This window comes from Cetorhinus maximus, chromosome 4 (assembly GCF_964194155.1).
Source record: "Cetorhinus maximus chromosome 4, sCetMax3.hap1.1, whole genome shotgun sequence".
NCBI classification, from domain to species: domain Eukaryota; kingdom Metazoa; phylum Chordata; class Chondrichthyes; order Lamniformes; family Cetorhinidae; genus Cetorhinus; species Cetorhinus maximus.
Genome location: NC_135882.1, coordinates 88,306,549 through 88,334,040, shown reverse-complemented (window position 1 = coordinate 88,334,040; position 27,492 = coordinate 88,306,549). Strand labels below are relative to the sequence as shown.

Below are 27,492 nucleotides of genomic sequence, written 5' to 3'. Positions count from 1 at the left end.
GACCTGGAGATTTGTCCACTTTTAAGCCTGCCAACACCTCCAATACCTTGTCACTCCCTATATCAATTTGCTTAAGAACCTCGCAGTCTCTCTCCCCGATTTCGATACCTTCATCCTCATTCTCTTGGGTGAAGACGGACATGAAGTATTCATTCAACACTCTAGCGATGTCCTCTGGCTCCACTCATAGATTGCCCCCTTGGTCCCTTATGGGCCCTACTCTTTCCCTGGTTATCCTCTTCCCATTGATATATTTATAGAATATCTTGGGATTTTCCCTACTTTTACCAGCCAGAGCTTTCTCATATCCTCTCTTTGCTCTCCTAATTGCTTTCTTGAGCTCCACCCTGCACTGTCTGTACTCCACTAATGCCTCTGCTGATTTGTTCCCCTTGTACCTGCTAAAAGCCTCTCTTTTCCTTCTCAACATAACCTGAATATCTCTGGTCATCCATGGTTCTCTGGGCTTGTTACTCCTTCCTATCACCCTAGAGGGAACATGTTGAGCCTGTACCCTCCCCATTTCCTTTTTGAACACACCCTACTGTTACTCTGTAGATTTCCCCACAAGTAGCTGTTCCCAGTCTACCTTGGCCAGACCCTTCCTTATTTTACTAAAATCCACTCTCCCCCAATCCAAAACATATTTTTGCAACTTGTCTATTTCTTTGTCCATAACAAACTTTAAACTGTACCATATTGTGGTCGCTATCACTGAAATGCTCCCTCACCACCACCTCAGCCACCTGTCTGGCTTCATTCCCCAGAATTAGGTCCTGCACTGCGCCGTCCCTTGTTGGACCCTCTACATATTGACCTAAAAAGTTCTCCTGTACACAATTGAAGAAATCCACTCCATCCAAGCCCTTAACACTACGTCTATCCCAATTAATGTTGGGAGAGTTGAAATCACCTAATATAATTACCCTATCATCACTGTTCCTCCATGTTGAATATCACTTGGAGGTAGCTCTGAGGGTGGCAAGGGTGCAGAATGTACTCTGGTTGGAGGACATCAATGTCCATCACGAAAAGTGGCTTGGTAGCACCACTACTGACCGAACTGGTCAAGTCCTAAAGGACATAGCTGCCACACTGGGTCTGCAGCAGGCAGGTTGGTGAGGATGAGGCCTAATATGTGGTGCCCTCATCACCTGTCATAGATGCATCTGTCCATGACAGTATCAGTAGGAGTGACCACCGCACAGTCATTGTGAAGACAAAGTCCTGCCTTCACATTGAGGATACCCTCCTTCATGTCGTGTGGCACTACCACCGTGCTAAATAGGATAGATTTCAAACAGATCTAGCGACTCAAGATTGGGCATCCATGAGGTCCTGTGGGCCATCAGCAGCAGTAGAATTGCACTCGAACACAATCTGTAACCTCATGGCCCGGCATATCCCCCACTCGACCATTACCATCAAGCCAGGGGATCAACCCTGGTTCAATGAAGGGTGCAGGAGGGCCTGCCAGGAGCAGCACCAGGCATACCTAAAAATAAGGTGTCAACCAGATGAAGCTCTAACACAGGAGTATGTGCGTGCCAAACAGCATAAGCAGTGACAGACATAGCTAAATGATTCCACAACCAACAGATCAGATCTAAGCTCTGCAGTCCTGCCACATCCAGTTGTGAATGGTGGTGGACAGTTGAACAACGCACTGCAGGAGGAGGCTCCACAAATATCCCCATTCTCAATGATGGTTGAGGCCAGCACATCAGTGCAAAAGATAAGGCTGAAGTATTTGCAACAATCTTCAGCCAGAAGTGCCGAGTGGATGATCCATCTCGGCCTCCTCCTGAGGTCCCCTACATCACAGATGCCAGACTTCAGCCAATTCAGTTCACTCCACGTGATATCAAGAAACGGCTGAAGGCACTGGATAGTGCAAAGGCCTGACAATATTCCGTCATTGGTATTGAAGACTTGTGTTCCAGATCTTGCCATGCCCCTAGCCAAGCTGTTCCAGTACAGCTACAACACAGGCATCTAGCCGGCTATGTGGAAAATTGCCCAGGTATGTCCTGTACACAAAAAGCAGGACAAATCTAACCCGGCCAATTACCGTCCCATCAGTTTACTCTCGATCATCAACAGTGCTATCAAGCGGCAGTCGCTTAGCAATAACCTGCTCACTGACGCCCAGTTTGGGTTCCGCTAGAGCCACTCAGTTCCTGACCTCATTACAGCCTTGGTTCAAACATGGACAAAAGAGCTGAACTCCCGAGGTGAGGTCAGAGTGATTGCCCTTGACATCAAGGCAGCATTTGACCCAGTGTGGTATCAAGGAGCCCTAGCAAAACTGGAGTCAATGGGAATCAGGGAGAAAGCTCTCCAATGCTGGAGCCATACCTAGCACAAAGGAAGATGGTTGTGGTTGTTGGAGGTCAGTCATCTGAGTTCCAGGACATCACTGCAGGAGTTCCTCAGGGTAGTGTCCTCGGCCTAACCATCTTCAGCTGCTTCATCAATGACCATCCTTCCATCATAAGGTCAGAAGTGGGGATATACGCTGATAATTGCACAATGTTCAGCACCATTTGTGACTCCTCAGATAATGAAGCAGTCTATGTCCAAATGCAGCAAGACCTGGACAATGTCCAAGCTTGGGCTGACAAGTGACAAATAACATTCCCGCTACACAAGTGCCAGGCAATGACCATCCCCAACAAGAGAGAATCTAACCTCCACCCCTTGACATTAAATTGCATTACCATCACTGAATCCTCCACTATCAACAACCTAGGGGTTACCATTAACCAGAAACTGAACTGGACTAGCCATATAAATACATTGGCTACAAGAGCGGGTCAGAGGCTCAGAATCCTGCGATGAGTAACTCACCTCCTGACTCCCCAAATCCTGTCCACCATCTACAAGGCACAAGTCAGGAGTGTGATGGAATATTCCCCACTTGCCTGGATGAGTGCAGCTCTCACAACACTCAAGAAGCTTGACACCCTCCAGGGCAAAGCAGCCCACTTGATTGCACCCCATTCACAAACATTAACTCCCTCCACCACCAACGCACAGTAGGAGCAGTGTGTACCATCTACAAGATGCACTGCAGGAATTCACCAAGGCTCCTTAGACAACAGCTTCCAAACCCAAGACCACTACCATCTGGAACGACAAGGGCAGCAGATGGATGGGACCACCATCACCTGGAAGTTCCCCTCCAAGTCACTCACCATCCTGACTTGGAAATATATCGCCGTTCCTTTACTGTCGCTGGGTCAAAATCCTGGCACTCCCTTCCTAACAGCACTGTGGGCGTACCTACACCACATGGACTGCAGCAGTTCAAGAAGGCAGCCCACCACCACCTTCTCAAGGGCAACTAGGGATCGGCAATAAATGCTGGCCCAGCCAGCAAATCCCACATCCTGTGAATGAATAAAAATAAACTTCCAATAAAGATTTAAACACATCCCCCTGACATCACACACGGAGTGCTGATACTAGTTCAACTGAGGCTGACATCACAGGAATGTAAATCTCACAGTGAGACTATCACTGAGTGGGAGGAAGGCTAAATATTGAAATAAGGGGACTCCAAAGTACAAAATCACAATGCCTTCAGTTGACAGGAACATCGACATAACCATCAAATGTATTAAGAAAAGTTCAATTGAGTTACATGTCTAGCGCACCCGTGACCCAAAAGTGACATCAATTTTTCTTAACTTTCCTAACTCTACTGCTACACCTGGTTGCAGCCCCGACGTCCGCAGCAGAGGTGGAGACAGCCTGTTGACTGCTACATCCTGATGTCTGTGATGTCCTCAGCAGATGTCCTCTGGTGGCCCGTGGCCTGGAGGGCCCCGACCTGATAAGGGTCACCTGCTGAGGGGCAGAAGCGCCTTCAGTGGCCTGAAAAGCTGGAGTGGATGGGTCACAGGCAGAGGGGGCTGTGAGCGGCTGCACACCCTTGGAGTGTTTTGAGAGGGGGTCCCTGGGTGTCCAGTTGGCGCTCATCCTCTCTGTGGGTGCTGAAAGCCCCAACCTGACTCCTGCAGGAGATGGTGCACCTGGAGGGTGGGTCAAGGTGCCTTGTCCCCATGTCACCTACATTCTGATGGTGCCCACCAGGGTGTGTGGTCATGGAGTGCAGGCAAGACCTGCTGGACCAGGGTCTCCATGGTGGTTGCCAACCATCCCATGGTGACCTTGAGGCGCTCGCATGTCAAAGCCATGACCTCAGACAGAATGCGGATGGACTCCCCCATTGTTCGCTCTAGTCCGCTGGGTGACTGTCGAATCTCTGCCTGATGTTCCGCTGCCTGTCGTTGCATCCCCAGCATTGAATTGGCAGTTGCTTCCAGAGGTTCATCATCTGACTTGGACTGAGCCGGTGGCTGGTCTCCAGCAACCCTCTGAGTGCCGGAGACCTGGGCTGTCCCTGCCTCCGACTGCTGCGGGGACGTGTCAGTGAGGTGTTCCCCCAGAAAGTGAGCCCGAGCCTAATCTACAGCTGTGCTCCACCAACATGTGTCTCTCTGAGCTGGTGGAGGGTGTGTTTGAGAGCCGTGACGGTTCTTCTGGAGCTTCCTCCTTGGATGTAATCTGGGGGCTCGCATTGGTGGTGCTGGATTGGCCTGGAGGCCTCGATCTGCTGGTGCCTAGAAAATAGAAAATAGAGTTTCAGTTAATGAGCATGAGCTAGATAAGACTGCACACGTCTCACTGTGAATGTCAGGATTTGATGAGGTGATGGAGCTGTGATCCGCACTGGGTTGGTGGGAGAGGCCAATCTCCCCTTCCCCACAGGAGCGATCCCTGTCTTCCCCAGCCAACTGGGCTGCAGCCTCCTTGAATACACCACGGGCGAGGTTGTCGGCCATCCCTCCCCTGGTCGGCGATCTCTCACGCCTGTTCTGCACCAGCTTGGCCTGTATGAAGAAGAAAGAAAGGCATGTGATGAGAAGAGATGGAGCAGAGGTTGGGTGAGATGCATGTCCCCTGTATGTGGTGAGCCGTCCCCAGAAGAGCCAGGGGATGGATTGTGAGCAACATGATAGATGGGATGGTGGTGATGTGAATGTCTTGGTGAGAGAATGAGAACCCTGCTAATGGTTGCGTGAAACCCCTGAAGACAGTAGCCATTTGATTGCATGATGCCATGATGAGAGTTTGCTATTGGAGGGTGTTGAAGGATGACTTACCCTGGAGGAGCGGATGAGATCATTCATCCTCTTCTTGCACTGGCTGCACTTTGGGCGCGGGTGCCAGCCGTGCTGACCTGCTCTGCTATGGTGTCCCAGGCCCGAGATGTGAGGCTGCTGTGTTTCCTGCAGCCACCTGTGGGGTAGATCATGTGCCGTTGTTCCTGCACCCCTCTGACCAAGGCCTGGAGGGCCTGGTGGGTGAAGTGGGGTGCAGACTTCAACCTGAGGCTCTCAGCCTTTCTCTTACATCTCTGCTGGGCTGGAGAGAGTGAGATTGTGTGTTTGACTGGTGTTCAAATATGGCACCCGGAACTTCGCACCAGCCAGCTGATGGCAGACGGGCGAATCAGCTCCCGACCCGCCAGGTGATTCAGAACGAAACGTGCCTTTGCATAATTAATGAGGCTCCAAGCGCAGAATCGGGCGCAAGTTGCCACCATTATGGATGGCAGGCTGGTTACTGCCAAAATCACCCACCACCGCACTTAGTTTCATTTTTGGAGAATTCCACCCAACATTTCACGAATCGAGACATGACACGGTAAACAAGTTCAATGTGTGTCAGCCTGTCTTTTCTGTAGATCCCGGGACCTCTGGGGTCTTCTCTTCTTGGTTCCTTGAACCTGATCTCTTGACTCACAACATCCTTTGAGAATTTAGCTCAGGCAGCTAAACTCTAACATACATACAAATCTCTTTGCAGCTTTAAGATTTCAACTCCAGTGGATCCTTTTTCAACACACAACTTTCAAGTCTACCTTAACCCCTGAAGCTTTCAATCCACATTAACTGCTGAAGCTACATGCTTCATAGCTGCCTGCTGCTGAGTATTTTCTCTCTTTCTCTCTCTCTCTCGTTACAGCAAACCTCAGCCCTGTGACAATTACTTTATTCACTAAATATGCCTGATACCAGGCTCTTACAGCAACCCCATAAACTGTGGCAAATACCTGTTAGCTCGCAATGTCCTACGCAAATGCTAACTTTCATGCAAGTGCCCACCCCTAACTCGATCTCCTTACAACTGCCCACCTCCACCTCCACCTCCACTTACCCCACCCCCTCGCCCTCGCCCTCGATGCAAACATCCTGTTCTTGGCAAGTGCAAGTCCTCAGTGCGGCACCCCTAGTTTACCCTTTTTGCAGGTAGCATTTGCAACATTTAGTCCAAGTATGTGCACCTGAAATTAATGCAACTATTTCTAACCCAATATTTGCAACTCTTGACCAATGGGAAGAATTCTCTTGGCTTCTCCATAACAATATAACCTCAGCTTTTGACCGAAGGCTCTTGTACATCTAGTCCTCAGGCCATTCTTCTAACCAATCAGCATTGCAGCCTTAGCTTCTGTTTACTGCTAATTCTAGACTCACTGGAGCCCAAATGTGCAAATGTGTCCCAACTACCTCAGTTCACTCCTGTGTTTTTTCCCCTTAAAGCTACATCACAGCACCTGGCACTTATGCCATCTTTAAGACTTCATAACAACATCCCAATAATACATCCAAATTAAGGCTTTTCATCACTAAATGTATGTACAGTATAATTTGATAGTTTAAGCCTTATTAATTACACCAGTGTGCCAATGAGGTGAAGTCTAACAGATGAGTAGCTGAAACTTGATTTAAGGAGAAAAGCAAGTGTGCTTTAGGAACAGAAGAAAAAGAGGTGTGGAGATGGCACCATAAGACTGATTTTCATGGTTATGACTCCAGGAGGGAGATTCATGGTAAATTATAGGTATGCACCCATTATATTCTGAAGTGTGAGTTGTAAGGTGGGGCACAGAGAGAGGCTCTCTTCCAGCAATGTAAACCCCAAAAAATAGTCCCCACCCCAAAACAGCACACAATTGCCAGAGAAAAACTACTTGTAACTGAGAAAAGTAGAAATGATTGAATTTAGAAGTCTGCAATTAGAAAGGTTTACTGAAAGGAATGTGTTATACTCCACCTAGTGATCCAAAGGAGACAGGTGGACTGTTGTGGAAGATCATAAACCAGTTGAATTCTAGCTCATTGATTAGGATTTACAACAGAGACAGCCTGCAAGTGATCAGAAATTTGTCAAAATTATATGGAACTAATTTCTAAAACAGCTTGGGGTAGATTTTTATATTATGAAAATCAAGTGAGTTCTATGAAGAGCAGACCATTCACCTTGTTAGATTACTGCTCAGGCGATGGAGATGAAGATCTACCCTTTGTGACAGAATTGACATTAAGATCCTTATCTTTAAATCCTTCCATGGACTTGCTGCACCTTATCTCAGTGAATTCCTCCATCCGTATCTCCTGGCCAGACCCTCAATTTCACTGACTCTGGATTACTGCTTGTTCTCATTCCTTCCACTCCAACATCAGAGGCCAACCTTTCAGTTGTTATGCAACTGTCTTCTGAAATTCTCTTTGAAAAAATACTTTCACCTGCTAACCTCGTCTGAGTTTCAGAAGCCTCCTACAAATCCATTTCTTCAAACATGCTGTTGTCTCCCAAAGCCTATAAGTGCCTCCTTTTTCATGCCTTCACCTCTTTGCCTTGTAAACTGCTTTCAGATTTTCTTTTTAAATAAATGTACATTGTTTCTTAGTATAGTATTAGCTTATTCAACTCACAGGAAACCTTTGTGATTTCCAACCACACAGCTATTAGTGTTTTAAGTCAGTGAAACAAAATGCTATTAGTTCAAAGAAATCTTTTGACCTCTTCATTATAAGTTAACATTTGGTGAACTTTTAATTGAAAACAAAAGAAAAGCAGTTTAAAATTTGTGACATGAGGTAACATTGTAAGCTAAGCATTTAAAGAGGTTCAGAATTGCTGATTTTATTTTTGTTTTTATCTGCTGATTTTATCTATTCATCCCTGAATGCATACAGCACCAAACAGTAATGTGTTAAAGACATTTCATTTGAAAGCTGTGGTTTAGAAAGCAACTAGTCTGCATTTATTGCCCTCAAAAGTAAAATTTTTGTTTATACTGAGATAAATGCAATTCTTTATGAGCTATCATAAGCAAGAATACTGACAGTAAATATTGATTTCATTTAATTTTCCTGTATAATAAATAGAACAATATTCCATTTTGTCTTCTATAGGCATTTGGTCATGTAGATTTTACTGATGCTAAATATGGGATAAGCTATGAAGAGATACATCAAATCTTCAGCAAGACCCTGCAAGGATTCTCCTTGGGCCACCTAACCTCAAGTATGATGGAAAATCTCCAATTTGTAATGTTACAAGACAAGAAATCAGACTCAAGCAACTGGACCATCGAAAGCCTTTATGCATTTTCATTCAGGATAATGTTTGAAGCTGGGTATTTAACATTCTTTGGAAAAAATGAAAAAGCAATGAAACAAAATAATATTGAAAAGACAACGGCACAGCATGCTGTCATTCAGTCTGTCATGGAGAATTTTAAAGTGTTTGACAATGTAGTTCCTGCTTTAGCTGGTGGTATTCCGTTGTTGTTTTTCAAAGCTGCCAAGCAATCAAGAATGGCTCTAGCACAAACATTATTGCACGATAACCTAAGACAGAATGACAATAAAGCTCAGATCATAGAGGAGAGAATTAAACTTTTTGATCGTTCACCTGCACTTGATGAACTCAGCAAGGGGAAGATTCATATCTCAATATTGTGGGCTTCGCAGGCTAATACGCTTCCAGCTACCTTCTGGAGTGTTTACTATTTAATAAGGTACTATTACTTACAAATTTCATCCTACAAGTTTGATCAATTTGTAGCTATTTTAAACCTGAATCTAAACATAATGCCATCTGTCTGTCTTGTTCCTATAACTTTTTATACCCCTTTCCTTCAACCACCATTCTAATCTATTCATGCTGACATGGGAGAGAAGATTTTTACCTTCGTTGCCTGTCTGTAATCTGGTGCAATGGACAGCTGTGTGTTGTAAATAGAATGCAATTAGGTAGGTTCTACAATGGGTGGGCAATCTCCTCTGCCAGAACACTACCCAACTGGTGAAGACAAGGATTTTTCCATGGTCTCTGCTGCAATCACAAACTCTGGTAATGCATTTCACTAGCTCACAACCATTTGTGTGAAGAGGTTTTGCCGGCTTTCTGTCTTAAGTCATAATTTAATCTTACATCCATGCCACTTTGTTTTAGGCTCCTCAACCATCGTCCTGTCAACCCTGCCTCATCCTTTCATAATTTCAAACATCTTTTCTCAAATCACCCTGCATCATCCTTTAACAACACAAATAGTCTTGGTTTTACAGGGCATTGGTGAGACTGCACCTCGAATACTGTGTGCAGTTTTGGTCTCCTTATTTAAGGAAGGATGTAAATGCATTGGAGGCGGTTCAAAGGAGGTTTACAAGAATGATACCTGGAATGAGTGGGTTGTTTTAGGAGGAAAGGTTGGACAAACAGGGCTTGTTTCCATTGGAGTTTAGAAGAGTGAGGGGTGATTTGATTGAAGTATACAAGATCCTGAATGGCCTTCACAAGGTGGACGTCAAAAGGATGTTTTCTTATGTGGATGAGTCCAGAGCTAGGAGGCACTGTTTTAAAATTAGGGGTCGCCCTTTTAGGACAGAGATGAGGAAAAAACTTTTCTCTCAGAGGGTTGTGCGATTTTGGAATTCTCTGCCTTAGAAAGAGATGGAGACGGGGTCATTGAATATATTTAAGGCAGAGGTAAATAAAATCAAAGGTTATCGGGGGTAGGTGGGAATCTGGAAATTGAAACACAAGAAGATCAGCCATGACCTTACTGAATGGCGGAGCAGGCTTGAGGGGCCGAATGGTCTACTCCTGTTCCTATTTCTTATGTTCTTATGTTCTTTACAAGTTTCTCTTTGTATTTTCTCATACCAGTCATTATGACAGCAAATCTGTCCTATACTCTCTCTTTTGCCTTAATTCTATAGTGTGGAGCTGATAATTACACACAGTACTCCAACTGTAGTCTTGTTATGGCTCTGTAAAGCTTCACCGGGAGTCGTGAAGTATGCTGGGTGGGGTTTAATTGGCCCGCCCACGTAAAATGGCGGCACGGACCCAATCGTGGTGGCAATCGGGTCTGCGCCCACCCACGCCCGCTCCCACCCTGCCTTTCCCGCCATCCAGAAAATTCTGCCCTAAGAACCCTGTGTTCTACATTCTGCAGAATCGGAAACCCTTTGTCATCTACCCTGTCAAGCTCTTTACAATATATGTGTTCCAATTAGATCAGCTTTCATACTTCTAAATTCCAGGGGATATAGGCCTCGTCGACTTAATCTCTCTTCATAGGACAATCCCCTCATGCCAGGAACCTGCCTAGTGAACCTTCATTGCAGGCCCTCTCGAGCAAATAAATCAATCCTTCCTTCCAGTGCCTTGTAAAATTGTAGCAAGACTTCTTTATTTTTATATTCAAATCCTGTTGTAACAAAAGCTGACATTCCATTTACTTTCTTAATTGCTTGCTGCACCTGCACATTAACTTTCTGTCGGTCATGTGACAAAGATACCCAGGCCCCTCTGAATAACATTTCCCAGTCTCTCACCATTCAAAAATTACCAGGTGGAATTTTATGCTAGAGGCAGGGTCCCAACTTCGGACATAAAAGTCAGGGACAAGCTTACCCCAGCTTGGCTGGCTCACCCTACAGCCGTTCAATGACAGTTGGGCAATTATTTGGCTTGAAGCAGACCTTCCACTACCATTGGGCAGCAAGTCTTGCTTCTGAGAGCTGTCAGCCAATCAAATAGCTGGCAGCCCTCTTTCCCAGCAAAGCCACCAAGAGCAGTGGCCACTGCTGGGATTGTAGCAGTCCCCAAGGAAGGCAATGGAGCAGGATGAAAGGTGAGCCTGGGGTTTTTCCAGGGCCAGGCTGGCAGGCCCCAGCGAGGAAGGTGTGGGTCGGGATGGGGAGGTGGAAGGGAAAGCCCAGGATCTGGGGGGGAACTATCTTGGGAAGGCTTCCAAAATCTTGATGGGAGGCCCAAAAAGAAGGCATCCCCTCAGCCAATTGCCCAGCTGTCACTCCACCAGGTTTCAACAGGCGAGCTGGACCCTTGGCGATGGTCTCCCCCGCCGTGGGTAAAATCCCAGCGCTGGTGGAGGAGACCCTTAAGTGGGCATTAATTGGCCGCTTCAGAGCCTCTGTTGTCCCATGGGCAAGTGGCCACTCAATGCTTCCCCTTCCACTGGTAAAATCACAGTGGGGGTGGGCAGAGGCAGGCAGGCATGGTGCCACTGCCATGGTGTCTAATCTTACAGCACGCCCCCCTCCCCATCTGCCATCATGCCTCTGGGGGGGAGGCTGTAAAATTCTAGTCTTTCATTTTTATTTTCCTACCAAAGTGGATAACTTCACACATCACCATGGTGTATCCCATCTTCCATGTTCTTGTCACTCACCCAGCTTGTCAGTATCTGTCAGCACCTCTTTGTGGCTCCCTCAGCACTTATTCTCCCCCCTAACTTTGTATTGTCAATAAACTTGGATACATTATACATAGTCCCCTCATCTAAGCCATTCATGTAGGTTGTAAATAGCTGAGGCCCAAGTACTGATCCTTGTGGTACTTTGCTAGTTAATAGCTGCCAAGCCAAAAATCTCCTGTTTATTCCTACTCTGTTTTCTGTCCATTACCCATCCTTAATCTATGCTAATATTCATCCCCAAACCAATGAGTCTTGATTTTGTGGAATAACCTCTTGTGTTTCTATTTGTCAAATGTTTTTTTGAAAATCTAAATATACAACACTGGTTCATCCTAATAGTTGCATCCTTAAAAAAACCCTTAACAGAACTGTCAAACCCAATTTAGCTTTTATAAATTTGTGTTGATTCTGCTTAATCACATTATGATTTTCTACAATGTCCCTAATAACTGATTCTGGCATTTTGCCTACTACTGATGTAAGGTTAACTGGCCTAGAATATCCGGTCTCCTTTCTTCCTTCTTTCTTAAATAGGGAGGTCATGTTGCTACCTTCCAATTCTTGGGAACTGTTCTAAAATCCAAGGAAATCTGTGAGATCAAAACCAATGCATCCACTATCTCTGTGGCTCCCTCTTTTAAAACCCTAGTATGTGGGTCATAAAGTCCAGGGGATTCATCGCCATTTAGACTAATTAATTTCTCCAGTATAATTTCTTTACTTGTACTGATTTCTTTAAGATAAAAACAAAAAGCTAAAAGCTACTGCGGATGCTGGAAATCCAAAACAAAATAAAAACAGAATTACCTGGAAAAACTCAGCAAGTCTGGCAGCATCAGGGCTCGAAACGTTGACTGATTTCTTCTCCGCCGATGCTGCCAGACTTGCTGAGTTTTTCCAGGTAATTCTGTTTTTATTTTGTTCTGATTTCTTTAAGTTCCTCATTCTTGCTAGACCCTTGGTTCCCCATTTTTTTCCAGAATGCTTTTAGTCTTATATCATGAAGACTGACACAAAGGGCAGAATTTTCCCAGCCTGCTGGAGGCAGTGTGTGTTTGGGGTGGGAAAGTCCCAGGAGATGACATTGATCTTGGATCCTGACATAATTCTGCACAATTCTGGCTTTGCCCAGGGGGCATGAAAGTGAGCAGGAATCCTGCCTCGGATCTGTCGGGTGCGAAATTTGGAAATGTTTCAGCTAGTTAAGAGGGCAATTAAGACCTGTTTTAAGCCTGAATCCTGGCCTTTCCTGCCAGCGGACCCATTTCCCAACTTATAAACAACTCCCCCGGATTACCAAGGCCAGTGTACAGTGGAAGGAGCTTTTTCAGTGAAAGTGACAAGCTGGAAACCTTTGATAGTTACACTGAAAGCAACTATGGCTACTGAGAGACTGTTGTTCAAAACACTTCTGTCAGAGTGTATCTCCTTAACCAATGGAATTAAAGATTGAGAAATAGACAGAGGTGGAACTGAGAAGGATGGTAAGTTAGAGTCAAATCAGGTATTTAAAGAGAAATAAAGAGAGAGAATGGATTGAGAGATTAAAAGTGATCAAAAGAAAAAGTAAGAAAAGTAATTTTAATGTTTTTAAAATATCCTGAAACTATTCACTCAATACAGGAAGGATGAGAGGCTACACTTTTAATTGTTCAATTCCTGGGCCAGAGAGATAGATTGACAGACATTGACAATTATTATGTTGTTGTAAGGGAGGCTGGTGGGGGGGGAGGTATTTAAGGTTTTAATTTCTAAACTTGCTTTCTGTGTTGCGTTTAATTGTCAATTAATGCGTAAATGCAGCAACTTCATAAAAATAACCGGGAGATTAAAGATGAGATACCATTTTTGCAAAGCTAATGATGGAGCAGTGCAAATCGTCCAACAACTTCTGGTGATTTGCAATTCATGGGGTACCACTTTCTCGCCACAAGGTGCTGCTAATTTGCACATTAATAATAGGATGTGTCATTAACATGTCATTATTTTTTTCAGCAAATTCTGGACCACTAGGTTTTGTGACAAGAAATGCATGCAGAGCTAAGATTTTTAATATTGGGATGAAAAACTGTCATACTTGCTATCTATGACACATTATTCACACCATCATTTATCTAGTTTTACATAATTTCCAGGTCTCCAGAAGCATTGAAAGCAGTGAAAAATGAAGTTGAAGATTTGCTTCGTGTGACAAATCAGAAGCCTGGAGACATTAATAATCTGATTATCTTCACCAGAGAGCAATTAGATAGCATGAAAGCAATGGGTAAGAACATAATCATATCTATCATTCTAATATATATCTTTGCAATAGTAATCCACATGATCTGAAATAATAAGGCTCCCAACTAGGTGTTAAAATAGACAGTCATGTATAATCATATAAGTGGCCTGGGGTTTGACAACAGGTTTTATTTATTTCCCTTTCATTAACACAACAAACACTTAATTTTATTGCTAAAACAGCCCAAAAATTAGCTTTAACAAACTTTCCACAACATAGGAACAAAGGTAGGTCATTCAACCCCTTCAGCTTGTTCCGCCATTTAACTAGATTATGGCTAATGGGTACCTTACCTCCATCTATCTGCCATGGTTCAATAACCCTTAACATAAGTTCAGTATTGAAATTTTCAATTGACTTAGCCTCAAGAGATTTTCAAGGAAGACAATTCCAGATTTCCACTACCCTTTTTGTGAAGAAGTGCTTTCTGACATCACTGCAGAACTGCCCAGCTCTAATTTTAAGGTTATGCCCCTCTTGTTCTGGACTCTCCCACCAGAGAAAATTATCCGTCTACCCTTTAAACTCTTTTGTTCATCTTAAGCACCTCATTTAGATCACTCCTTAATCTTCTACATTCAAGAGAATACATGCCTAGCCAATGCAACTAGTCCTCATTATTTAACTCTAGCATCATTCCAGTGAATCTGCTCTTTTCCCGCTTCAAGGTTAATAGGAGGTGCAATGCCCAGAACTGAACACTGTGCTCTAGGTGGGGTCTAACCAGAGCTCTGTACAGCTGTGACATAACTTCTACCCCTTTGTATTCCAGCCCTCTTGAGGTAAAGTACATCATTCCATTAGCCTTCTTAATTATTTTTATTATCTATCGACTAGCTATTAGTGATTTCTGTACTTGAACTTCTAAATATTTCTGCTCGTGCACAGTTTCTAGCATTTCAAAAATGCTCTGACCAAAGTGGATGGTCTTACACTTTCCTCACATTGAACTCCATCTGATACGGTTTTGTCCACTTACTTAATCTATCAATATCCCTTTGCAACTTTCTATATCCACCCTATTTACTGTGCCCCCTAACTTAGTGTCATCAGTGAACAAGAAGTTTAATGCAGCAAATCAACCTAGTGCTCCCAGTGACATTCATAAGATGCCTTAACTTTGTTGTAGTTTACAATGTTATTAGAACCATTGGGCAGAAACCTGTTGTGGCGATGGGTGTTCCGACGGCAGGACTGGAAGTGAGTGGGATGTCTGTAAGAGGCGGGAAGGCTAGCCATGCGCAATTATGTAGCAGCCAGCCACAGTCGAGGGGCCCAGCCAATTGTGTGGTGGGAGTGGGCAGAACCCCACCATTACATCATGGGGTCAAAGGCCAGGGTGCCATATTTAAACCCAGACAGGCATCCACTCGCTGCAAGCCAACAGTATCATTTTGCCTGTCTGAGAGGAGGATTTTGAACTGGAACTGCTGTCACTCCCTGTGCACCTGCCACAATTGGGTCCCTGGAGGTGCTTCCACCTTTACTTTCTTGGACCTCCCTGGACATCCGCCACCCAAGCTCAATGCAACAACTCAGCCTCCTTTCCCTTGGTCCAACAAAATTCCCCATATGAGAAAAGCAGCTCCTACTCACTCCAAATCCACCAGGGAGACAACCTCGCTTGCTGCACATTAGCTTTAACCAGTTTTGAATTGGAATGTACATGTTCCTCATTTGCCGCCAACTTAATTGCAGAGGTACAATTTTATCTGGCGACCAATGTGTTTCAATGTGTATGCATGACCTGCTAATGCATCCAAAACAGGGTCTTGCCACTTAGTGTCGGGAACCACGATGCACCTTTAATGCACGTCTGTTCCCATAATTCCCAACTGTCATCCTGCTGTCAGGAGGCTGACATTTTACCTCCACACAATTAAGTGCCTCTGCCCACCTCCTTTCCTGCTCCCGGAAACTTCACTAGATTCCGCCCATTAAGTTGAATTAATGATTTATATCATACTGTCCAATTATCTACCATCCTTTATCATTGTAGCTAATTTCAGTAATAAACTTGTACATTATTCAGTTTTTTTGTAACATTTCTCGACAATAATTCTTTGAAGAAACAATTTTGGTCTTTGTTTTATGTAATGTTTTTTGATTCTCTGCTAAACGATCTTCTGAAAAAATTAAACAGGTAGCCTAATAAATGAAAGTCTGCGCTTATCCAGTGGATCAATAATGCTGCGTGTTGCCACTGAGAACACTGTATTAACTCTGGGTACCGGTACAAAGCTGGCTGTTCGAAAAGGAGACCAAATTGGTTTATACCCTCAACAACTGCATATGGATCCAGAGATTTATGAGGATCCCTTGGTAGGTAAAATATCAATATTGTGCACCTTAAATTCCATTGTGAATAATTTTAGGAATCCTGAGTATTACACAGGAAGTGAGCACTATGAATGAATTTTTTAACAACTTCCTTTTACACGTCAGGAGCTGCAAAGCCTGCAATCACAATGCAAATTTTAAGTGTATGTGATGGGCACATGTCGCACGTGCAATCACGTGGTGGGGAATTGCACTCAGCAACCTGAATTCCCAACAGCTGCTGATGTTAGGGTCTCAACAAGGCATAATTGTTATAGAAGAAAAATTAAGAAGTGTTAAGGGCACAATGGTGCCACTCCCCTAGGTCTTCTAAGGGGTAGAGGATGTGTGTAATAAGGTAGCTCTTGATGGAGACTGGCAGAGGTGGGTGCACAATTGGAGCAAGCAAATGTTTGCAGTTAAGAAAATGGTCAGGTAGGTGCATCACTTGTAGTCATTCAAGATGAGGTTGCCCCTGACAGCCCTCACACCTCTCTACATGGCCTTAGCATCTGGGAGAGTTGCCACAAGATTTCTGTCCTCCTCCTCATCTTCCTCCCCATCGTTCTCATCTAAGGTGGTTCGTAGCTACTCCATGTCCTCGATTCATGATTCTTCTTCCCTTTATAATGCCACATTGTGCTTGATACATCAGACAACAACAATCCTGGACATCCTCTGTGGTGCATATTGTCAAGGTTCGCCAGGCTGGTCAGGTATCAGAAGTGCATTCTGAGTAATCCTATGGTTTATTCTATGATTGCCCTTGTTGAGCAGTGTGCAGCATTGCAACACTCCTCTGCAGGGCTTTGAAAATGATGCACTGGTGTCAAAAGCCACATTCTGAGGGTATAGCCCTTGTCACACAGGATTCAATCCTGCTCTTGGGCAAGAGTCTCTGTGGCAGCTGGGAGCTCCTTCAGAATTCCTTATACGCCATGAGAGTTCCCTGGAAAACAAGCACACGCCTGCTTCATTTTTTTCTGGTGGTCACGGGCAACTTGAACATTAAGGGAGTGTAACCTCTTCTGTTACAATCCCAGCTGATGTTGATAATGGACAAGTCAGATCCCAGGGTGAAACCTGGCTTGATAGATCCTGACATTTTTTTAGAAACCGTGGAGATAAGTTACTGAACAAATTCACAGGAGTCTACTGATGAACTTAATAAAACATTTATTAAACAAGAAAAATGATCTATATTACACCAGACAAATAGGTTGGATAAACCTCAATACAAACACAAGGGGCAAAATTTTGAGGTTGGCAGGTGGGCACAGTCGTCAAGACCGAGGCGGGGACCTGTTGGCCGCTGGGCCCAATGGCGACCTGGTAGCCGGTTTAAAAATGGCCCAGGCAGCCCCAGAAAGGCTGCCATGGAAGGACGTCTGTTCTGCGTTGTTTTGATGGAATCAAGTATGGCTGGAGACGTCAGGCTGGAGGTCAGGTCGGGTGGGCCTTGGGCCCCTGCTTTTTGGATGAGTACCTCGCCACCCTGTTGGAGGAGGTGGCTGCCAGGAGGGATACCCTTGTCCCCAGAGATGGGAGAAGGAGACCACCACACCTCAGAAAGAGGGCATGGGAGGAGGTGGCAGCGCTGGTGAGCAGCCATGTTGTGGTGCAGCCCACCTTGGTGCAGTGCCGGAAACGCTTCAATGACCTGCTGTGCTCAGGAGGGTGAGTACTGTGTTGGCATGGGTCAATGTGCAGAGTGTTAAGGTGTTGCCATCTCCCCATGGACCTCAGGGGTGCTAGATGGCCAGCTGTCAATGACGCCAGAGTTGGCCAAGTGGGTGAGCCCTGGCTGCTTGGACTGAGTGCCTTGTGGCTCGAGAGCCACGACTCGGATGTGCCCTGCAAGGTGTTCCTCAGCTGGGGTTGGCCAGGCTGCAATGGCGCTGCAGGTAGAGAGTAGACTAATCAATGCTCCTTTGTCCTTTTGGGAGAAGACAAGCTATAACCAAGCAGAGAGGTCATGTACAGGCGGAGGCCCACCCAACCTGCTGCTGCTCACCAGATTCGAGCGGGGTGCCCTAGAGCTTGAGAGCTTGATGAAATGTCCTAGTTCCCCGTTTTATGTTCACCAGCAGGCGTTCGCTCTGCGGACTCCGAAGGGCCACCCCTGACACCGGAGGACCGCCAGGCTTCATTGACACCTGCGTCACACCCGATCTCTGAAGCAGGCACCAGCGCAGATACTAGCACCTCGGTGGGCATTAGATTAGCAGCTAGAATGTCAGTGCACATTGGTGATGGCACATTACACTCACTTGAGGTGCAGTCAGAGGCAGAGAGTACCCAGGGCACCGGCAGCAGGAGGACTGCTGGAGACCAGGACGATGCTGGGTCGAAGACAGACGATGAGACTATGGAGTCGTCCATTAGGTGGCAGATGCTGGATATCCAGCGAGATGTGCAGGAGGATCTGGCAGAGATCCATGAGGGTATGCCATGGTCTCCGTTTGTGGAGGAGTCCATGCGGAGCATGAGCACTGCGTTGACCCTCATGGCCGAACACATTGCCTCCTCCATTGAGAGACTCTCATCGAGAGGCAACTCCAGGGACAGAATGAGGGTTTCCTGGGGTTGCGCTTGGACCTGCAAGCCCTCACACAAGCAATGACCTGAGGTGGTCAGTGCCAGTGTGGGAGATGGATGAGGCAACCAGTATCCCAGCTAAGTGCCTGTCCATCATTGGTGAGGAGAAAGGTCCAGAGCAACCTCATGTTGGCGCACGAGCTGCCTGTTGTCTCTGCGGGCTCCTCTCAGGGCACTCTGGATGATGGCAGCAGTTCCTTTGCCCCTCTGCCAGTGACCGTCGCATCTGATGAGGCTGCGGCAGCTGGGGAGATGCCAGCTGTGGCACTGGCCACTCCCTCCCAGGCTGGGGGAGCACAGTTTCTACTAGCCAGAGGATGACCGCCAAAGTAATCAAGGCCAACAGGACAGCAGAGTCAGCAGGCTGCCTCCAATGTCAGTAACAGTGGGGGGGAGGGGGGAGCAGTGGGCACCAAGTCCTAGCCCTCACAAACGTAAGTTTAAGGCACCAAGAGCACGAGAGGGTCAATTCACAGTTGATTTTCTGTCAATTTATGTTTGGTTTATATGTCTGCTGGTGTGGACATCAATACCAGTAATTGTAATGTCATAATGATTTCAATGTGATGATAACATTAAATTTGCTTTGGTTCTGATGGCCTGAGTATTCTTCACCTTGTTTCCTTATGGTTCATGGTACGCCAGTATGTAGTGCTGGACGTAAGTGGCTTAATACTTGATTGCACAGGCATTGAGTGGACTTTGGGTGCAAATGAAAGGGGCATTTCAGACATCCGGGATGGAGCCGGCAGCCCTGGGTGTGAGGTTGAAGCTGATCTTGGTAGCCAAGCTGAAGCAGTGTTGGATCAAGGCGCCTCTGCCTCCCTCGAGGTTACAGAGGTCTGCCTCCATGCCCTCAGTGTTCACCTCTTTGTGCTCCTCTCCTGACTCGTTACTGGGCTCATCATCTATGGCCTGTGCAGCTGCGTCAAGACCCTCTTCCTCCAGTGGGACCCCCCTTGCCAGTCCCAGATTGTGGAGAGCGCAGCATGCAACCACTATCAGTGACACCCTCTCTTGGGGGGTATTGTAATGCACCCCCTGAGCAGTCCAGGCATCAGAAACGCATCTTGAGAAGACCAAAGTCCTTTCTATCACCGCCCTTGTGGAGCTATGACTCATATTGTAACGCTGCTCTGCCTCTGTTCTTGGGTGGCAGAGAGGCACCATGAGCCACCTTTTCAATGGATAGCCCTTGTCACCCAGCAGCCATCCATCCAGTCGGACTGGAGCACTGAAAAGCCCCAGCACCTTGGGCAAGAAATTTCCTGATGGCAAGCGGGGGCAGGGCCCAATCGCTGACGCGTAAAATGACGCGGAATGACGTCGGGTGGAACTCCCGGTGTCACCCTGCGTCATTTGCATTTTCAGGTCGTCGGGGCGCAGCCGAATCAGCTGTGCGCCCACCGACCTGTCAAATCAATTAAGCTCATTAGTGGACCTGCCCGTCCAATCTTAAAGTTGGCGGGCAGGTCGGGAATTTTGGCAGCCACATGAAAAAGCATGAAACCTCATCCACGGGCAGGATGAGGTTTCATTGCTGAATCTAAAAATTAAGAGACACTTTCAATTAACGTTATGTCCATGTCCCAACTCATGTGACATTGTCACATGAAGGGACATTGATGGCAAATGAAATTTTCACTGCAGTGTTTTTTTTTTACTTTGGGAACCAATCTCCCTGAGGCAGCACTCAGTCTCAGGGGGATCGGAGCGCACTTCCAATTTTAGGAATCCCCCCTCCCCCGCACAGGAAGCGCATAGGGCTTCCCTGTGGATGTCACGCTGGACGGGCCTATCACTAAAAATGGCGGGGGTGCCAATCGGAGGGCCACCCATCCACACCCGCCCCAGCACTTCCTCCCCCCACCAACGGGGAGATAATTTTGCCCTTGGAGTGTCTCAAGATGGGAGCTGCCTGGGTACCTTGCACAGACTTGCAGAATCTGCATCCTTTGGTCACACACTATCTGCACCTTCATGGAGTGGAATTCCTTCCTGTTGACAAATGCACCCAGCCAACCATCTGGCCCCTTGATGGCCATGTGTGCAGTCGATTGCACCCTGGATGTGGGGGAACCCAGCAATCGCTGTGAAGCCTCTAGCTCGCTCATCCTGGCTGGCCTCGTCCGTACGGTGAAGAATAAAGGTCAGTACCCGCCTGAACAGAGATTCTGTCACCAGCAACGCAACTGTGGATAGCTGATTGAGAGACTCTACACAGATCCCCCACCGACCCCTGGAAAGAGCCAGAGGCATAGAAGCTGAAGGTCGCTGTGACCTTCAGAGCCACTGGCATAGGGTGTCCACCCATATAGTCGGAGGTGATCTCAGGCCCTATCATCTGACAAATGGAGGTTACGGTCCCCCTTGAGAGGCGGAGCCTCCTTCGTCACTGTACCTCAGACATGTTGAGGTAGCTGCATTGCTGCCTCTAAACCCTGGCTGCAGGATAGTGGCGTTTTCTGCGGCCCCTTCTGCCTTGGACTTCCTGCTGGCCCTGCGCCCTTTATGCCTGCACCTGTCCTCCAACAGGCCCCTCCCTTGGAAGCTGCATTGGGACACCTCTCCCTTCTCCCCCTCACTTCCTCCTCAGAAGAAGTGCCACCAGCGAGACCATAATCCCCATTACCAGGGTAACAGATGGCTCTCTGTTACCTTGAAGGGTCCGCAGAGTCTGAATCCTCCGGGGGTCTTTGGAGACACCAATGAGCCTGGAAATGCTAATGATGAAGTCCTGAATAGAGAAGAAGCTGCCAAGTACCAATAAGTCACCAGCAGCAAACTGTGTACCAAACTCCTCACTACTGAAACTGGCAATGCTGCTGACCACTTTTATCGCACCCGTGGATATGTTTTTGAAATTGTTGGCTGGCCGCCTGCCCGTTTTGCCTGTGCAATGAACACAAAATCACATGGGCAATGAAAAATCACCATCAATTGGCTTTTTAAAGGCCTTATGTGACCTCTTAGTTAATGGTGGGTGTGGCTCCGGTACCCGCTCGTGCCCGCCGACAGAAATATCGTGCGAGTGCATGATGATGTCAGGATGCTCACCTGATATCATTGCGTGCTATTTTATGCCCAATGGGGTCAGGTGCATGCCCGCCCGTGGGGTGTAAAATTCTGCCCAAGAAAACAATTCAAATATTCACTATTTCTTCACCGCAGCTATCTCTTTACAGACACACACAAATTCAGAAAGATAAAACTATGTACCATATTTATCTTGTACTCTAATATTCAAGGTAAGTATGTGGTACATGTGAATTAACAAGCGAACTGTGTTCAGACACACCACACTCCAAAGTAAATGACAGATGCGACCAAAGCAGTTTCTATGGATTTCTCAACAACGCACCCAGTTGCTTGTCAGACCATGATCCAACCGATGTCATTGAAACTCTGCCTTTCTCATGAGGATTTCTAATCTCCACATTTGAAGAACTCGCCTTGGAATTCTCTCCCAAATGTCACTCCCGCTCAGACGGCTTCAACAGGGATCCACCTCCAGGGTTTCAATCTTGCCTCCTGAGACTCTTTTCCTCTGGATCTCTGCGTATACTCAAGCTTCACCTGCCAAAGACAATTTCAGATCTTTGGCTGTGCCGAACACCACTGCTCCATAGGGTACCTTTGCCCTTACAGCCTGCAGCAAGGAGTCACCACCTTCAGCTGCCCTCTCGGATCTTCAGGGCTTTGCTCGAGCCCACTGCATAGCTTTCTCTCTTTAATTCAGAGCCTATTGCTCTGCTCCTTTTTCTCAACTTTACATAACAGGATCTGTTTCTGACCTTTGTCCTTGTCCCTTACCTGGGACTGTCTCCTGGGATCTGTTTCTGCCACACTCCCTGGTTTGGGATCCTCTTCTTTGTTGGGATCTCTCACTGCCCTCCTCCCCGTGTCCTGCTCCCTGGGACATCTTCTCTTGAAAGATGCTCCTCTTCAGGTCACCTGACCTTCAGTTTTACACTGTTTCACTTTCCTTCTTTTTCTTCTGTGCCTGTGTGCAAGGCCAGTTCCTGGCCTGAAGACATGAATGTGGATGAGCTGCGCATGTGCGGCCCTTTTCCCGGCCAGCACATGCATGAAATCAATGAACTGCGCATGTGCAGCCATTCTCTGGCCAGCGCATACAGGTGCAGGAAGCTCCAGGCCTGCTGTGAACTGTAGTTCCCAAACTCTGAACTCCTGATTCAGGTAAGTAGTTCTGAGTTTCCTAACACTTCCGATTTACAAAGCTGTTCCCAGGGCGCCCTAATGGCTGCAATCGATTGAACCCTGAGCCTGTGGGAACCACACAATGGCCCCAAAACCAACTGCTCTCGTGACCTTGCTATCAGCATCTGTTGAGAATCTGATGAATGCATTTGCCCTTCTAAACAGGGCATTTGTCGCCTCCCGTATGCACCTATGTGTTGCAGCTTAGGAAATACCACACATGTCCCTCATGGAGCCTTGAAATGAGCCATAGAAGTTTAGGGTCAAAGTTACCTTGAGGACAACTGGCATGGGTTCCCTTCAAAGTCACGAGGCTACAGGTCATGTAGGAGCGCACACAGGTCTGGAACCACCTCATGACGAAGCCTTAGCCATCTCCGACATTGCCTCTCAGACAACTGCAGGGAGTTGGTGCACGTTCTGAACAAGCACCAATGCTCTTCGCCAATGAAGATGGTCCTGGATGGGTTTCTCCTGACCTCCCTTGGCTGGTGGCCTATGTTGTAATGCAACCAAGGCCCTCCTCTGGAGAATCCTCTCCTCCACCATCCGATTTTGGAATTAGATTGGGTGTATGAGACTCATTGCAGAACCACAAAGCAAGCAATGATATGAACACCTCTGTTGACATGGCGTTCATTCCTAGAGCAGCTGCAGTTAACCAATGGGAATGCATGACCCTCCTATGGGCCATACCAAGAACTCCTCCCATCCCACAGTAGCCTTCTTCCAGCAGCACCTAATGTCCAGCAAGGTAGCAGTTTCTTAGCAGCCATGTTGATGAACACTAACACTGCAACCTTGCAGCTGGAACCCATCCAACTCCACACTCCCTCTCTCACCCTCGAGCTTTCTCCCATCTTCCCCGCCCCTAACATTACCCTGCTCCTTCCAGCAATCATCCTGCAGCATCCAACCACCCTTCCCATGCCTTCACTTTCCCTCGACTGTCCCTCTGAGACTATTGACTTGCTTCCCCTGCAGCTGGACCTGCCCTGCTTCAAACTCAGGGCTCCTTCCCTGACAGTTGATCTGCTATGTGTGGTGCAGCTGCCTCCCTTGGACACACAGGGCGAGGCCACTGCAATAATGGACCACACCCTATATGCCGGAGTCTGGCTCCCTTTAGACACCTCCTTCCCACAGCCTCCAAACGTGCTAGTGCCTTACTGTGCTGCCACTTGAGGATCCAAGCACAAGCCCCACCCTCTTGCAGCCTAACTGCTGCAGCAATTGAATACCCAAGCACCACATGCTTTATCCTTTCTGCTATCTTCCTCTGGTTATGTCCCTGTGCCACTGAGTTAGGCAAAGACAAAACCTCACCTCAGATCCAAAGATTGAACAATCTCACCTGGTGCATGCCATCTTTCAGCTATCTGAAACAGGATGCATGAGATTTTCATATGCTATTAACTTAATCTTGAAGGTAGGACTGAATTTGGTGCGTTTCCCAATTTAACCCAATAGGTATGTGGTGGTGTTTCTGCTCCACATGAGTCTCTTCCCAACTAACTTCGTCTCATTCTATCAACATATCTTACCATTAGTTGCATCCTATAGGAGGTCTTGTGGCACAGTGGTAACATCCCTGCCTCAAACATTCACTCCCACCACCACCTGATGCACAGTAGCAGCAGTGTGTACCATCTACAAGATGCACTGCAGGAACTCACCAAGGCTCCTTAGACAGCACCTTCCAAACTCATGACTGCTACAAACTAGAAGGACAAGGCCAGCAGATAGATGGGAGCACCACCACCTGGAAGTTCCCCTCCAAGCCACTCACCATCCGGAATTGGAAATATATCACCGTTCCTTCACTGTCGCTGGGTCAAAATCCTGGAACTCCCTTCCTAACAGCGCTGTGGGTGTACCTACCCCACATGGACTGCAGTGGTTCAAGAAGGCAGCTCACCACCGCATTCTCAAGGGCAACTAGGGATGGGCAATAAATGCTGGCCCAGTCAGTGAAGCCCATATCCCATGTGTGAATAAAAAAATGCCAAAAGCCCTGTGTTCAAGTCCCACTCCAGGACTTGATGATCAAAGAAGGCACATTCACAATGTGGCTAAACAAGTTGAGTATCAACTTGTAAATCCTTCCAACATACACCAATGGCAGGAGAGATTCCTGGGCAGCCATGTGATGAAAAGGAATTGGAGCTTCTTCCATCATGATCCATAGCTCCAGGCTACAAAATGCATGCAAAAGTGTATGTTGCCACAGTAACGTCAAATCCTTGGGGGGCCAGTTAGCTCAGTTGGTCAGACAGCCAGTGTGGGTCAGATTGGTGCCAACAGCATGGGGTTCAACTCCCATCTGGCTGGCGTGACTTTGGAACCTGCCTCCTCACCCTACCGGTGATGGAGATTGTGGCGCTGTGGGTTGGACCTGCCCTTGGGCAGAGAACTCAAGAAGAAGAAGTGCATCTCTGTTATTCACCTCAACTAGCACGTTTCACATTTTAACCATTCTCTGAGTAAAGAAGTTTCTCTTGAATTCCTTAATGTATTTATTGGCAACTGTCTTACAATTAAGGCAGTTTTGGACTCTCTCACAACTGGGAACATCTACCCTATCAAACCCTTTCATAATTTTAAAGACCTCTATCTTGGTCTTCCCTTTTCTAGAGAAAAGAGCTCCTTCGTGTATAACCTTTCCTGATAGGTATAACCTCTCAGTTCAGCATTCCTAGTTATCCTGAGGTGGGGGGATGGCTTCACCTTGAACCACTGTAGTCCTTGTGGTGATGATGGTCTCATGATGATGGTTGGTATGGAATACTAAGATTTTTGTCCAGCTACGATGAAGAAAAGATAACATATGCCCATGTCAATACGGTATATGATTTGGAGGAGGACTTAGGTCTATATGGTATTCCCATAATGTTGCTGCTCATTCTTTTTAGTGGTAGAGTTCATGGGACTTGTAGATGTTGACAACATATGGTGAGTGCTGTGGCAGTGCATCCTGTGTATGGTGCATATTACAGGCGCATGTGCTGATGGTGAATGAGGTGGATATTGAGTTCCCAGAAATGGTGAAGGAGGAGTTTGAGACATTGACTGAAAGATGATTCTGCAAGACTGTGTCAGGCTATTGTTTGACTGGTCTGTGGGACAGCTCCTCCAAGTTCCCAGATGTTAGGGAGGTGGATTTGCAGGGTAACTGGGTTGGGTCAGCTTTTGTTGTCTTTGGTGCCTAGGTAAAAATTTCCCCATATCACAATCTTGCTCTAGAGAAAATGTAGGTATATCAAGAGGATTTGTTTGCCTTTAAAATATTCCAAATATTTTTCATGTGATAGTTTAATAAATGCACTAAAACAAAGTTTCATTCCTTACCATTCAGGAATTTAAGTACGACAGATTTTTGGATGAAAGTGGAAAAGAGAAGACTACATTCTACAAAAATGGTAGAAAGCTTAAACACTATCTCATGCCTTTTGGTTCTGGGGTCAGTATGTGTCCAGGTCGCTTTTTTGCAGTCAATGAGGTCAAACAGTTTTTGACTTTACTGCTCTGTTATTATGACATGGAACTACTTGATGCCTCAGCACCTACTCCACCCCTTGATAACTCAAGGCTTGGACTTGGAATTCTGCAGCCATCTCATGATGTTCAGTTTCGCTACCGGATGAAATAATAATGGCATAATGATTTCACAGAAAGTTAACATTTGGTAAAATGCCATGTATAGAAAATCAGTTTCTCTCCATTGAAGCCAAAATGAAAAATAATACATAGAAACAAAGAAAATTTAAGGCACAGAAGGAAGATGAAAAATGATATCTAGTCTAATCCCAGTTCTCAACTCTTAGTTTGTAGCCCTGCAAGTTATGGCACGTTAAGTTCAGATCGCAGTATTTTAAAATTTGTGACGAGGGGTTCTACCTCTCGCACACTTGCAAAGAACAAAGAACAAAGAAAAGTACAGCACAGGCCCTCCAAGCTTGCGCCGATCATATTGCCTGTCAAACTAAAACATTTTGCACTTCCGGGGTCCGTATCCCTCTATTCCCATCCTATTCATGTATTTGTCAAGCTACATCTTAAACACTACTATCGTACCTGCTTCCACCACCTCCTCTGGCAGCGAATTCCAGACACTCACTACCCACTGCGTAAAAAACTTGCCCCGCACATCTCCTCTAAAGTTTTCTCCTCTCACCTTAAATCTATGTCCCCTAGTAATTGACTCTTCCACCCTGGGAAAAAGCTTCTGACTATCTACTCTGTCCATGCCACTCATAATTTTGTAAACTTCTATCAAGTCGACCCTCAATCTCCATCGCTCTAGTGGGAACAGTCCGAGTTTCTCCAACCTCTCCTCATAGCTAATAAACTCCAGACCAGGTAGCATCCTGGTAAACCTCCTCTGCACCCTCTCCAACGCCTCCATATCCTTCTGGTAATGTGGCGACCAGAATCGCACGCAATATTCCAAGTGTGGCCTAACCAAGGTTCTATACAGCTG

General features: G+C 46.4%; 1 protein-coding gene across 1 annotated transcript in view; it reads left to right on the top strand.

Moving 5' to 3' along the window:
• The window catches only part of LOC144679745 (cytochrome P450 7A1-like), a 74,337-nt gene extending 47,289 nt beyond the window's left edge, over positions 1-27,048 (top strand). The window contains exons 3-6 of the mRNA XM_078540453.1: positions 8,274-8,881; positions 13,726-13,856; positions 16,018-16,196; positions 26,368-27,048. Of these exons, the coding sequence (XP_078396579.1) occupies positions 8,274-8,881; positions 13,726-13,856; positions 16,018-16,196; positions 26,368-26,661 (1,212 nt within the window). The 3' untranslated portion in view covers positions 26,662-27,048. The remainder of the gene's footprint in view (positions 1-8,273; positions 8,882-13,725; positions 13,857-16,017; positions 16,197-26,367) is intronic.
• Positions 27,049-27,492: the final 444 nt, after the last annotated feature.